The sequence below is a fragment of the Phoca vitulina genome, unplaced genomic scaffold, assembly GCF_004348235.1.
Source record: "Phoca vitulina isolate PV1807 unplaced genomic scaffold, GSC_HSeal_1.0 scaffold66, whole genome shotgun sequence".
Taxonomy (NCBI): Eukaryota; Metazoa; Chordata; class Mammalia; order Carnivora; family Phocidae; genus Phoca; species Phoca vitulina.
The window spans coordinates 6345713-6359118 of record NW_022589769.1 but is presented as its reverse complement, the minus strand read 5'-3'; the positions used below and the strand labels follow the sequence as shown (position 1 = coordinate 6359118).

Genomic DNA, 13406 nt, shown 5'->3' with positions numbered 1-13406 from the left:
TCAGTCAGTGAGGTACTGTGCAGTGGCCACTGACAGTAATGGACAATATTCTTAAGTTTATTTTTTGCCTTGTTAAAAGACCACAAAACCATGCAATGTGTTTTTAAAAACAAAACAAAACAAAACGATGCAATGTGCATTACAACCAATTAAACCAACCATTTAAAGATATAATTAAGAAAGCACTAGCTACCTTCCTGGTTTTAAACAATAAAACCCATAAACGTGTCATTTGGAAAAAAAATAATTTTCCTGGAATTATGTGTTTGTAAACCTAAAGCAAACAGTGTTCTGAATGATATTGAAAAGGAAGTGGCCTCTCCTTAAGGGGTGGGGGTGGGGGGGTCGGGGCAAAAAAAAAAAAAAAAAAAAGAGGAAAGAATGAGAGAATACACAAAATGAACCTGGAAAGATTTCAGTCCTGAAATGAGGACTGGCCTCCTAAGTCCCCTTGCTGTATTAATTATTGCAAAATCCCTAGAGTTCTATCAGTTAATGAACCGCTAGAAAGAGCCACCGAGAGCAGCATTCGGCTTTCATTTCAAAGAACTTAGAATGTGTGAGGGACACGAGTGAACAGAGAGAGCAGACACACGGCATGGTAAGCAGACAGACATGCTCAGCCTGGCTGACGGGAACACAGATTCGGCAGTTTTGCCCCTGTCCACAGACAGACTGACCTTCCTTGAGACTTTTCTGGTTGCTCCCCTCAAGGCATTCCTTTTCTTTTAATGGTTCGAAATCCCCAGCAGTTAAAATCTCTGGGAAGCCCTGTTGCTGCTTCTTGGAGCTATCGATCATGGTGAGAGGCTTCTGGAGACAGGCAGCATCAAGCAGGAGCAAAGCGCAATCTGCCGCGCAGCAGAGACCAGCGCTCAGCACACTCTGGTCCCCGGTCCCTGGATCCTCGGTCCTGGGTTCCTCCTCACAAGACCCCAATCACTGGGCAATTATGTCTTTAAGCAGCTGAAGGCAGCCATTCCCCTTTAGTTCCCAGCCTGACCTGCAAATACACTCATGCCGCTGGAAGCCCTAAACTCTCTCCCACATTGGGAGGCAGAGCCCCGGAGGCACGATGCTGAAATCCCACCCCTTTTCCCAGCCAGCCCCCTTCCCCTTGCCATTCCAGCTTCCCCCGCGCGCTGGGTACTTCCATCTGCAGTTTGATGGTCCGAATCATCTGACAAACACTGAGTCAAGCAGTTAAAAATAAATCCTGTAGTTGTTAAAAGAGAAGACTTTGCTGATACCTAAGAAGACAAATTGCTGCCTGTGGTCTCTCTCCGGCTCTCTATAAACACAGCCGCAGGCTGTGGAAATACTTTCTATCAGCCAGACGAGCACATTCATTACTCATTAAGTTCTCCAGCTAAACAAACGGCAGTCTAGGGCATCGGAAGGAAGCGGGTCTTCTCTCAGCAGAGGGACCGCGCCGAATAAACACGCTACCAGAGTAACTGCCTAACGACAGAGGCACCGAACTCCCAAAGTTCTTTTGTGGCGTCCGGCTCTTCCTGGCAGAGCCAGCGCTTTTTGTAACAGGGACACGTACTGCAATTGCAGCTTTCTGCCGTCACCAATTCAGACCTGAGCTGCTGTTTCCCTCTGTGCCACTAGTCGGCTGACAGACTTAACATCGCCATGATTGTGCTCAGGAAAAATCTCCTCCCATGTACTCAAAAGCAGAGATGGCAAGAGAGCCTCGATTTCAGAGCCGATTCAGCCGGCGACCAGCCCAAGCTTAATTTCACGTGAGCTAGCGACATCGGGCACGTCTCCTGCAAGCCACGGACTGCTGTCCACTGAACATGAGGGATGCTGCTGGGAGGAAATCTCTAGGTATGGCAAACGCCAGGCAAATGTGGAGACAAGCCTGTTTTCAGACACATCAAATATATATCTACCCGCAGCTACAGCCAAAAAGCAGCTGATTAAAAAAAAAAAAAGAAAAGAAAGGTTCAAAGTATGCTCCTTTGCAAAGGGTTCCCAGAAAAGCCATGAGAGGTTGTAAGAGCAGTAGATGGAATCCTCTTCCATGAGGGATATGTTTTGTTCACTTTTTTATAACCAACATCTTAGCAGGGTGCCTGGAATATTAGTTTTCAATAAATACATGTTGCATGATTAAGTAAACGAATTCAAGCAGGAGAAGCTGCAATTGGAAAACTTGTTTTCATAATACTCAAAATTCTAAAGAAGTCCTCAATCACTGCCCAATAGTTAGTAATTTTAGATGAAATGTTCTCTAAAGGAAGCACATTTTCTCTTCAAAAGAAAATATACACATACATTTTGAATGTGCATCTGACATGATCCTTCTATGGGACAAAGAAAGGCTTACGTTGTCAAAGCCAGAAAAACCCGTATTGTTGTCACCACTGAAACACAGACGGGGACTGGGTGAAGATTCTGTCCTTTGCCCCTGGTTCTGGGGCTGGTGTGCACTCAACCCGGACTGCTGTAGAAAGATAGCCATCTACTCGTCTCCAGCGTCTCTTGAGAATGGGATTACACAACACATGACATGGCTCTTGTCAACTGAAATTCCTTCTGAAGCAATGTAAGCCCAGTGTTGGGAGTCCACACCCCCGCAGGAACAAACAGCGCTGAGCTTATCACACTTCTCGAAAATGCGCTCAAATGCTCTGCTACTATTTCTGATCCCAAGGCCTCTGTTCTCCTACATTGACTGTTCCTGCATCTTTAAAGGAGTAAGAAAAGTAACCATAGTTTTCTGAGGACATTCTTTAGGTCAGTCACCTTTTTAGCAGTTTGGCAAAGTTTATCTCATTTAACCCCCAAGAGCCCCTTCTGACCACGATGATTATTGGTACATTATAGCCATTTTACAGACCAGGACCACAGTCACAAAGCTTCTCCGTGGCAGGTCTGGAGCTTAGCCAGTCTGAGTTAACCAAAGCCTGACTCTTTCTCCTACTGCACAACGCTTGCTGTCCTCTAGAATACGCTCGGTCTCCAGGCTTTCGTTGGATCTTGGGACAGGTTTTAACAGCAGAGGTCGTGACTTTTATGGCCTCCTGGTAATTCTACTCCTGGTGAGGGAGAAGGAAGGCCAACGTAACCATACTAAAATGCTCTCATGAAAACATTTCCACTTTTCCTGAGAGCAGCAATGGCCAACTTTATTTAGCGCTTGCAGGGTGCCCCAGTCTACGTGCTTTTCATGAGTCACCTCATGTGTCCTGCTGCCAGGCCCGGGGGTTCAACATTATCATAATTCACAGATGAGAAAACTGAGGCCTAGAAAAACTGACCTATTTTTGTCAAAGGTCGCCCATCTTCTACGTGGTGGCCAGGATTCCCAACAGGCGGCCTGGCTCCAGAGCCTACATTCTTAATTACTTTGCAAAAAGAACAACAAGAACAACAAACCCTAATATTCTCTTGCTCAGCATGCTCCTTTTTAAACCCCACCCAACTGTGTTTAGGCCACAAGTTTAGAAACCTGGGTACATACAGAGCCATACCAGCCACTTCTATTTTTTTTTTTTAACCGACTGTGTGCGTGTGTGTTGAGTATGTTAAAAAATAAAACAGTTCTCTTTTAAGGATCCTCTGTAAGCTTATTATTTTTTGCATCTGATAAATATAAAAAATCTCAATAAGGAAACACATTGTCCTGCTGTGGGTTTATATCTAGTCTTGTCTCTGTAGTTTTGAGAGAAAATAATAATTTCTTTAGTGGTGAATATGCCTGAAAAAACATTTAGTTTGCTTTTTAAAAAAATGTTAAATAATTTCAAATTCACAGAACATTTTTTTTCCCTGAATTATCTGCGAGAAGGCTCTGACATGACACCTCTTTACCTTAAGCGCTCTGGTGTGAATTCCTACAAACAAGGACATCTTCCTATAAAACCCCAATATAACCATCAATATCAGGAAATTAACACCAATTGATCACCATCTAAACCACAGACTCCCCTCAAGTTCCACTAATTGTCCCAACACCATCTTTAAAGGCAAAAGGATCCAGACCAGGATCACGTATGGCCCTGAGTTATTACAACTCTCTTTAGTGTTCCTTCATTTTTGAATAGATCCTCAGTCTCTCTGGACTCTTCTTTCCGTAAATTGTGAAGATTACAGGCCAGTTATTTCGTAGAATTGCCCTCAACGTGAGTTTTCTGGTGTGCCTTCATGATCAGACTCAGGTTATGGCAGGAGTGTTTTTGGCAGGAATACCATGGGGGCAGGGATGTGTTCTTTGTATCCTATCAGGTGGTGCACAAATCCAATTTGTCCTATAAGTGATAATATTTATTCTGATGAACTGATTAAGATGGTACTGGCCAAGTTTCTTCATTGTAAAGTTAGTTTTTCTCTTTGTAATGAATTATTTGTGGGACTGAACTATTTATTACTAGGACGGCCACCAAATAGTGACTTTGAAAATTCTATCATTCCTTCTACGTTTATTAGTGGCACATCCTATACTGTAAGAAGAAGAATCTCCTTTATGTGGTTTATGGTACCTATTTCTATCACCACGGACTCATGGATTCCTATTTTATGCAATGGGTGATAGCATGTTCCTACCCTTTAGTTTGATGCTCAAATTATTCCAGATTTGGCCAGTGGGAGTCCTTTCAAGCTGGCTTCAGTTTCTTATTGTCGTGACCCATTCTCTGAGCACTTGATTGCTTTCTGGTACAAGGTATTCCAGGCTCATCTTTTATTTTTCCTGCTCCGCTGAGAAACCAAGGACTCAATAGCAGGTGTCCTCATTGCTATTAGGGTGTCAGTGTTCCCAGGCCTCCTCTGTAGAAAGTTAAGGAATATGTCTGTGAGTTTATGTGTGTGAACATACATGCACACACATATTTATGGCTCTCTGTATTAACAGATGTAAATGCGGATCTATATTTAAGTATGTACATCTCTATTTATATATACGTTGAAAACCACAAGTTCGCCCTGATGCCTCTAATTCCAATCCAATGCCAAAGGTTCTTTCTCAGCTTCTCTCACGTATTTGTAACCCTTTTCTCCTGTAGCGAGAATCTTGTCTCCCACGGTCTCTGCCACCCCACTCGTGGATACCCTGTTCATCCCACTACTGTCACTGCCATACCAAACCCTATGCAGATGTCTCCTCACCCCAAGTGGGCTCCGAAGCCTTCCCCTGGATTGCTGCCCCCACTCCCACAGGGCAGCTGCCTTGCTCAGCCCCCCATAATGTCTTTTGGATTGAATGAGGGATGAAGGGAGGAAGGGCACTTGTATTCTGAGTAAAAGCAGCCCAGAGTTACCCCATGAACTGCTTGCAGTAGGTCTGTCCTTGTTCCGTACTATACGTGCTACATCACCGTCAGTGTCGTCTGGCTCTGCTGTCACGAGGGACGTTGAACTTCAAAGGATAGGTGATTAAAGTCACTTGGGCTATGATAAATCTGCTTCCACAGTGTTTGTGTGTACACACACCCAAAAGAGCTGTTTTCGTATGAAAGAGAGTTCCATAAATCAAGTCAATTTTCCCAGTACTCCAAGCATAGATATTTAATAAGCGTGAGAAAAACTCTATGGCTTGGAGACTAGGAATAATCCAGGAAAGGCTTCAGGGAATCGGAACAGAAACAAACATGGCTCAAGGGACCTACATGAAAACTTGGCAGTCTCAATATATGCTCACAAAGCTGCTGATAAAAAGATACGGTTGAGATGACGCTGCACCGCAGTAAGCAGAGACCTGAGAATATTAGCAACTGCGCAATGTTTCACCGACGTAAAAGCATCCGAGGGGGACGGATACGATAATTAGTAACAGCATGGAAACGGATTGCTAAATATTGAGCTGTGCTTCTCCTGTAGCATTCTTGACACGGGACTGAGAGAAGATGCCTTTTCCTTTCATCTCCCGCATCTTGGTACTTTGAACCGGGCCCTCCAGTAGCCCTCCCGCCGAGCGGATGCGGGCCCACTGCGGGGCTGCCTCCATGAGGCCTGGGCCAGTGTTACAGAAGCCATGCAGCTAGACCGGACGTATCCACGTTACACCTCAAGTTTTCCCCATGGGTACCATATTTTTAGTAAAATACGTATTTGATCCCTAATTCCCCCCCCCCCTTTTAAAATTATAAAACCACTATAAAAGTATTCTATCTTTAGACAACTATAAATGGTTATGGTAAATCCCAACAATTTAATAATTATTAAGCCCAATTTAAGAATCCTGGTAATTAAGACTTTTTTTTTTGTAAAAAAAGGACAAAGGGTGATCTCCGAAATCAGACAGCATATCTTAAAAGTCCTTCATTTTTATTACTTTTTAAGTACAGGGTATCAAGTGTGTAGTACTTCAGATATAAAGAGTTGAACAAATCAGCCCTATGGAAACCGCTGTTTCAGGAGAAGGGGCACATTTTTCTGTTATTTCTAAGAGTAAGATTTTGAAGGACCATCAGTGATTTGGACGATTACGTACAGCAGCATAACTGGGCACAAGAGCCTGGTGACTTAGGTTGTAACGCGTGCTTACGCTCATCTTTCTGGTCGGCCCTGCTGGGCATGCTCTCCCCTCTCTGAGGACGGGAGCTGCACCTCGGCCAGGCCGTCCAGGACCGGGATGGGACCGTCCATGGTGTGCTGTGGAAGCCGTGCCCCGAGGGAGCCAGGAGAACTTCCTGTGGGATGGGGCAGACGGCTGGGGAGGCAGAGGAGCACGTTTCACAGCTGGCACCTTCCGACGGCACCCCTCCATCACAGTGCTCTGACTGCACGCAAGTGACTGGGGCCGTCTGCCCCGCCCCCCGGCCGCAGGACGGGTCATGAAGACATGACACAACACATTTTGTCAGCGTTAAAGGAGTCCTTCAAATCCTTTCTCCACGTCCAAGCTTTCTAGATCCCTGCGAACACACGCAGATCTACAACAGAGAGACGTCCTTAGATTATGTCTCTTCGGAGTCGTCTTCCTTGGACTCTGAGTTACAGAAGACAAGGGAGAAGGGCAGACAGAAGGGAGGACTGAAAAGTGGGAGGGGCACATCCTAGCAAAGACGGGAAGACACGCTGCTAAGTCACGGTCAGTGTGATGGTGGGATAAGAAAACTGTCCGCGGGAGTGTTTCTCCACCTTTTTTGCATCATCGTCCCTATGGCCCGACTCTTTACCCAATTTTTCCTCATCACTTTCCACGAAATTTTAACACCACAGACTGGCTACATGTCCATTTACGTGCTGTATGTATATCTGTGCCTTAAACATGAAAGGTGTGATTTTTCTGCCTCTCCCCCAAGAACCAATCTGTGCTCCTGCTGAGAATGCTTAATCTACAAGAGAGAAAGCCGATGTGTCCTGTTTTGCTGAGGAAGAAACAGTAAGGTAATAAGAGTGAGAGTGAACTGTAGGCAGGAAACCCTCCATGAGAAAATAACAAATGTTTGCCATCTGGGATAATGATTTTTAGATCACAAGTGAATATAACATATCTTTTGTGGATCCTGAAAATCTTTTGATCCTCAGCAGCTCTGAGGTATGGGAAACATGTATTGACATTTGTTTTATTAAAAAAAAAAAAAAGAAAGAAACTGCAGTTCAGATATGAAATAATGTATTTTGAAGTCACCCTAGTGGTGAGCATGTATCCTTAGTCCTGGCTTTCTGACTCCAACATTCTTTTCACCAAAAACAAAAACCTATAAGGTTTTTTTTTTTCCTTTTTACTAAATTTACATAGGATTTTCAAAGGCATGTAATTAAGAAAAACCAATAATTTAATTTCAGGGGGTGATGACATCCCAGATGGATTTAGGAAAGCGTGGAGGCAGGATGGTTTTGTGGAAAGAGCACGACTTTAGAGGTCAACGTGATTCGGTGGTGAGAGTCACGAGATCCTGGAAAAGCAGCCACATCTCTGTGCCATGGCTGCCTCATCTGCAGAAATGTGGTGACAACACCGATATGACAATAGCTGTTTTCTGTGATTATGAAAATCAGGGAACAGACGCGTGTAAGATACCCGGCAAAACAAGCATGACGCGCACTCCCCAAATGGTGAAGTCTGGTCGGACTCCTTTCTGGCACAATCTGCGTCGTCTGCTATCCTGCATGGCTGTGTGTTTGCTAGGTTAGGGTTTCTCTGGCCAGACATGCGTGCAGACATAAATGCACGTTAACCACACACGTGTTCTCCATTTCCTACCCCCCCCCCCCGCCGCCACTGCAGGCCACCCTGGGGTGCAGACACAGTTCACAGATCTTTGGTTTGGCACTTAATATCTTCTGGTGTCTTCCTACTGCTTTAGATTTCATTTATTAGATTAAATTTGAAATTTCTATATATGCAGAGAACCTTGCTGATATGTTTTCACCTCACTGGAATAATGAAATAGAAAAAGTGCCCCCAGGTGACTGACCATGGCCACGCTGTCGGCCACAGGGTCTGAGAACTGAGTGGAACAAATGCTGGGACATCTCAGGAATCCAAGGATGTATTCTTGGATGAGTTCTTTATGAAAATGTACGCCAAGCCGGCAGCGGTGTGAATAGAGTGGGCAGCGGGGGAAATGCGCCCACAGGGCCCGAGGCGGCCCACGCTTAAAGCCCCGCTGCGGCAGTGGGGGGGGGGGGGCGGTCCAGCAGGAGTCACACAGGGGCAAAAATGCATCATGGCACAGCAAACGGACACTGATGGGAATTTCGTGAGCTCTGTAGATTTTTAAAATAATATGCAGAAGCATTTCTGTTTCGTAGTTAAGTGCTCCTAAGCACAAGTTTATACTTCATTGATGGTTGTGCGTGATTCAGCAATGTGAGACTAATAAAAATTAAGTCTTCTAGTAATTGTTTTAAACTTTCTTAAGTCTGTGAAACATGCTTCATCATACAACTCAAACGGAGTGAGCAGACCCATTTACTCTGCTGCTTGGCTTCCACAACGTTATCCTGAGCAATTAAATTAAACATTTGCCTTTGTTTACCTCATCTGACTGGATATCCTACTTGGCCATCTTGGGAGTCCTGACAAAGGTGGAGATAAAAGAGGCAAGATGACTACCCAAATCCAATATGAAATCATGTCATGCCTTCACACATGCTCCATAATGTTTCCTTTGTCTCTTATTGAGTCTAAACTGTGACACTATTTCAAATCATTCCCATTTTCCTCAAGACCACACTATATTACCTTTCTCAGCAAGTAGCATGGGCCCCTAGATTTACTAATACTGAGGTCTTCAGACATAAGCTCTACTCCACCTTCCCACGCCCATTCTATCTCCTGTCTTTGGTGAAGAAGTAATCTTTCTTCTTGCCAAGGGGAATCCAGACACTTTGCTTAGGGCTGTAGTTCCTTCTCACCTACTTACAAAACTGATCAATTAATTATACTTTTCTAGGATCCTTTGTACTTACTAAGATACTTGCATTTCCCCTTGTACTCCTCCTAAGATTCTGACTATTTCTAAATGTTCTCCCTTATTAATCTCATCCTTTGCACTGGTACCAACTGTTAACTCCAAACACCCACCAACGCACATATAAACACAACTCTACCTCTGGATCATCATGCACTTGCTTTCTAACTGGCACTTTCTAAGTGAGTTTTCCTTCTGCAGTTAAGATATCCTTAATTTTAAGATTATGTGTTATACTCAGGACTGACTCATCTATGATTTTATAAGATAGTCTTTGCTTGACTTAACGGAAAAGCAAAGATCAAAAAAAAAAAAAAAAAAACAAAACAACACAACACAACAAAAACAAATGGCAAGTGATGAGCTAGCCTAGACCTCAGCTTGGTCCAGCTCCAGACAATGCACCTAAAAGCCAACCCACGCTGTCATACTCGTCTTTGCAGCCTCAATGTCCAGGACACTATGACTGCTGAATTAATGCTGCCTGAATAAATAAATCAATGCCATTGGACCAACCAAAACTCATCCGGCCTCTCCTCTACCTACCTAACTCTGCTCATATTTCTTGGCTTGGCATTAAAGCCATCAGTGCTCCGTCCCCTGCTTTCCTGAGCAGCATTACTAACCCCAACACGGTCCTTACACTTCAGCTAAATCAAATTATTTAATATTCCCTAAAATGCTCTGGGTTTTCCTTGTCTTTAGTCAAGTTTTTTCTTCTGCCCGAAATTCTCCATCTCTGATGGAGACTGTACTCAGGCAACCTTCAGGAACTAGCTGCAGTATCAATCACTTTCAGAAACTTTCAGAAGCTTTCCAGGATGTGGCTCAGCACCCCCCAAGAGTCAGGCCTTTTTCCTCTGCTCAGTCTGAACGCTCATGGCACCCGTCACGGGAGACTGAACCTTCTGGAATGATAATGAGATCTTGCCAATGCTGGGCACTAACGGTGACAGGTCATTGACTGTGTCCTGAGCACGAGCATCACGCATGGTGCTGAGCGCTTTACAGACGTTCACTCAGATCACTCTTCTCAAGAACTCTATCCACTACTGTCTCCAGCTCCCCCCAGGCACCAGGAGGTGAAGTAACCTGTCCAGCTACACAGCGTTTAAGGAGGGGAAGAGAGATTTTTAACTTAGGCAGCAGGCTTCAGGCTACTAGCTTTTCTCAATGGGTTCTTCGAGAGAATTAAGCCCTAATGCCCAAAGGTGTCCACTGTATTAACTTCCCTCCTATGTATCGAAAATGGCATTAGCTATGTCATCCTTGGGATAATTGAGAAAACAGTCACTCTAATCATATTGGTAGGAATTCATTTTCTCACAGAACCTGGCTGAGAAAGACTGGATGTTTTTAACTACTGATACTTTGCACGTTTCTGATATCCCATCCCCATATTAGCAGATTTTACAAGTCCTCAAAAGCTGGAACTTGATCTCATTCAACTTTTTATTTCCTATGAGATGTGTTCTGGGATTTTAATCATGTTCACATGGCCAAGCCTCTCCTTAATTGACTAAATTCTTACATTCAGCAATCCAGGCTGGATGATAAGCATCTTCCTTAAAATACACTAAAACCACCTGATACATTTCTTTGGTTGTTTCTGACAGACACTTAAAACTCACTATTACTAAGGTATAAAGACAGTAAGATACATCAATTTAAAGTGTATATTAGTGGCAAGGTTTGATGGAGACTTAGGGCTGTGAAATTATGGTCACATTTGAGATACAGAGCATTTTCAACATTCCTGCAAGTTTCTTCCTGCCCCTTTGCAGTACATCCTATTGCCACACCCAGCCCCAGGTAATCACTGATCTGCTTCCTATCACTAGAGATTAGTTTGCCCGTCCTAGAATTTCAGTTAAATGGAATCATACAATATGTAGTCTTTCCTGTTTGAATTCTTTCACTGAGATATGACTCAGATTCATCTGTGGTGTTGCATGTATCAGCAACTGGTTTCTTTCTATTACTAAGTAGTAATCTAGTGTATGAATAGATCACATTTTGTTTAAACATTCATCTGTTGATGGACATATGGAGTTTCCAGTTTTGAGCTACTATGGATAAATTTGTTATGAACATTTATATATAAATCTTTGGGTAGATGTTTGTAGTCCCCCCTGCCTTTTTAAAGATTTTATTTATTTGAGAGAGAGAAAGAGAGCCCGAGAGAGTGAGCAAGCACGAGCTGGGGGGAAGGGCAGAGGAAGAGAGAGAAGCAGGCTCCCCACTGAGCAGCCTGACCTGGGGCTCAACCCCAGGACCCCGGGATCATGCCCTGAACCGAAGTCAGATGCTTAACCCACTGAGCCACCCAGGCATCCCTGAATTCCTTTTTTTTTTTTTTTGTATAAAGGCTTGGTTGGATAGTAGGTGGATTCTTAGCTTTTGAAGGAACTTTATCGGCAGCTTTATTTTTATTTTTTTAATTTTTTTTTTAAGATTTAATTGAGAGAGAGAGAGCACACATGTGCATGACCAGGAGGGGCATGAACAAGTAGGAGGGGCGTGCAGAGCAGGAGGGGCAAAGGGAGAGGAAGAGAGAACCCAAAGCAGACTCCATGATCAGCATGGAGTCCAACATGGGGCTCAATCTCATGACCCAGAAATCACGACCTGAGCCGAAACCAAGAGTCAGACAGTTAACTGACTGCGCCACCCAGGCACGCTGGTGGCTTTATTTTTAAAAGCCCCAAACTGCAAATAACCATGCATATACAAGTGACTGAATGAATAAATTTTGGTATACAATGAAATACTACTCCACAATAAAAAGGAATAACACACAAAATGCATAAATCTCAAAATAATTATGCTGACTGAAAGAAGCCAAATGAAACCGAGCCACTTGTATCTATGATTCTATTTCTAAAAAAATTTGAGAAAATGCAAACTAATCTATAGTGACAGAAAGCAGACCAGTGGTTGCCTGGAGACTGCAGTAGAAAGAGGAGTGGATTTCAAAGGGGTATGAGGAAATTCTTAAGGGTGATGAAAATGTTATCTTGATGCGGTGAATTCAAAATTCCTTAAGTTGAATATTTAAAATATGTGCGGCTTATTGGATATCAATTACATTTGATAAATTAAAAAAAAATTTTTTTAAAGCCCACAATGGTACTTATGGGAACAGAGAAATTCCTTTATGTTAATACGATGATTTTGAAACAGTCTCTATTTACAAAACTTGAATGCAATAGATTATTTATGTGGGTGTCTAAACTCTAAAAACAACTGGGCAACAGAATTGCTCTAAAGAATCTTAAAAACAACAACAAAACCCTACTTACGCCAACGAGCCCTTTCATCCATTAAAATAAATAAAATGAAGCCCATGTGTGATAACTGAGTGATTTCTCAGATGCGTGCCAGAGGTGTGACCTGGTGTGCTGGGACTAACGGGCATGTGTGAGTTTGGTGAACTCGTATGTGTTACAGACCAGAATGGTGGTGGTGGGGGGTAGTGATCCTGAACACAGAAAACACAGAATTCAAGTTAGAAACACTGCATGTGACAAAGAGGACACCTCTTAACGCAAAGCACCATAATCAATAAGGAGTCCGGAACAGCGATGACTATGCACAAAACAACATAACTACTGTTACACATAAAAAGCACAGGGGGAGCAATGGGATGCCAACAGAAACAAGGAAGAGGAGACTTTAATCTGCCTCTCTCAGTACAAGACAGATGAGGGAGACAAAAAATAAGAAAGGATATACAGCACAACCAGTAAGGAGATCTTACTGCTATGTAGTGAACTTTTACCTTGATGACAGAGGAGATACCTTCTCAACTACACATGGAATATTTTTTAAAAAATCACATACAGGGCATAAAGAAAACTTCAGCAAGTTCCATAAAATTAAAAAAAAAAAAAACATACACAACACTCTGATCTCAATGTAGTAATACTAGAAACTATTAATAAAAAAAAAAAAAACACTAAAAAGGCCTTGTCTACCTGGAAATTAGTAACATCTCCTAATAAGTAGTAGAGAAGAGGAAAAACATAA

At 43.1% G+C, this 13406-nt stretch overlaps 1 protein-coding gene across 6 annotated transcripts in view; it reads right to left on the bottom strand.

Moving 5' to 3' along the window:
• The window catches only part of MRTFB (myocardin related transcription factor B), a 192040-nt gene that overhangs the window by 78011 nt on the left and 100623 nt on the right, over positions 1 to 13406 (bottom strand). The window contains exon 1 of one of the 6 annotated variants that reach the window (XM_032392211.1): positions 681 to 11495. The exons of the other annotated variants lie outside the window; for them this stretch is intronic. Coding sequence (XP_032248102.1) covers positions 681 to 801 — 121 coding nt within the window. The 5' untranslated portion in view covers positions 802 to 11495. Of the gene's footprint in view, positions 1 to 680; positions 11496 to 13406 lie in introns of those variants that run through there. 6 annotated transcript variants of the gene reach the window in all.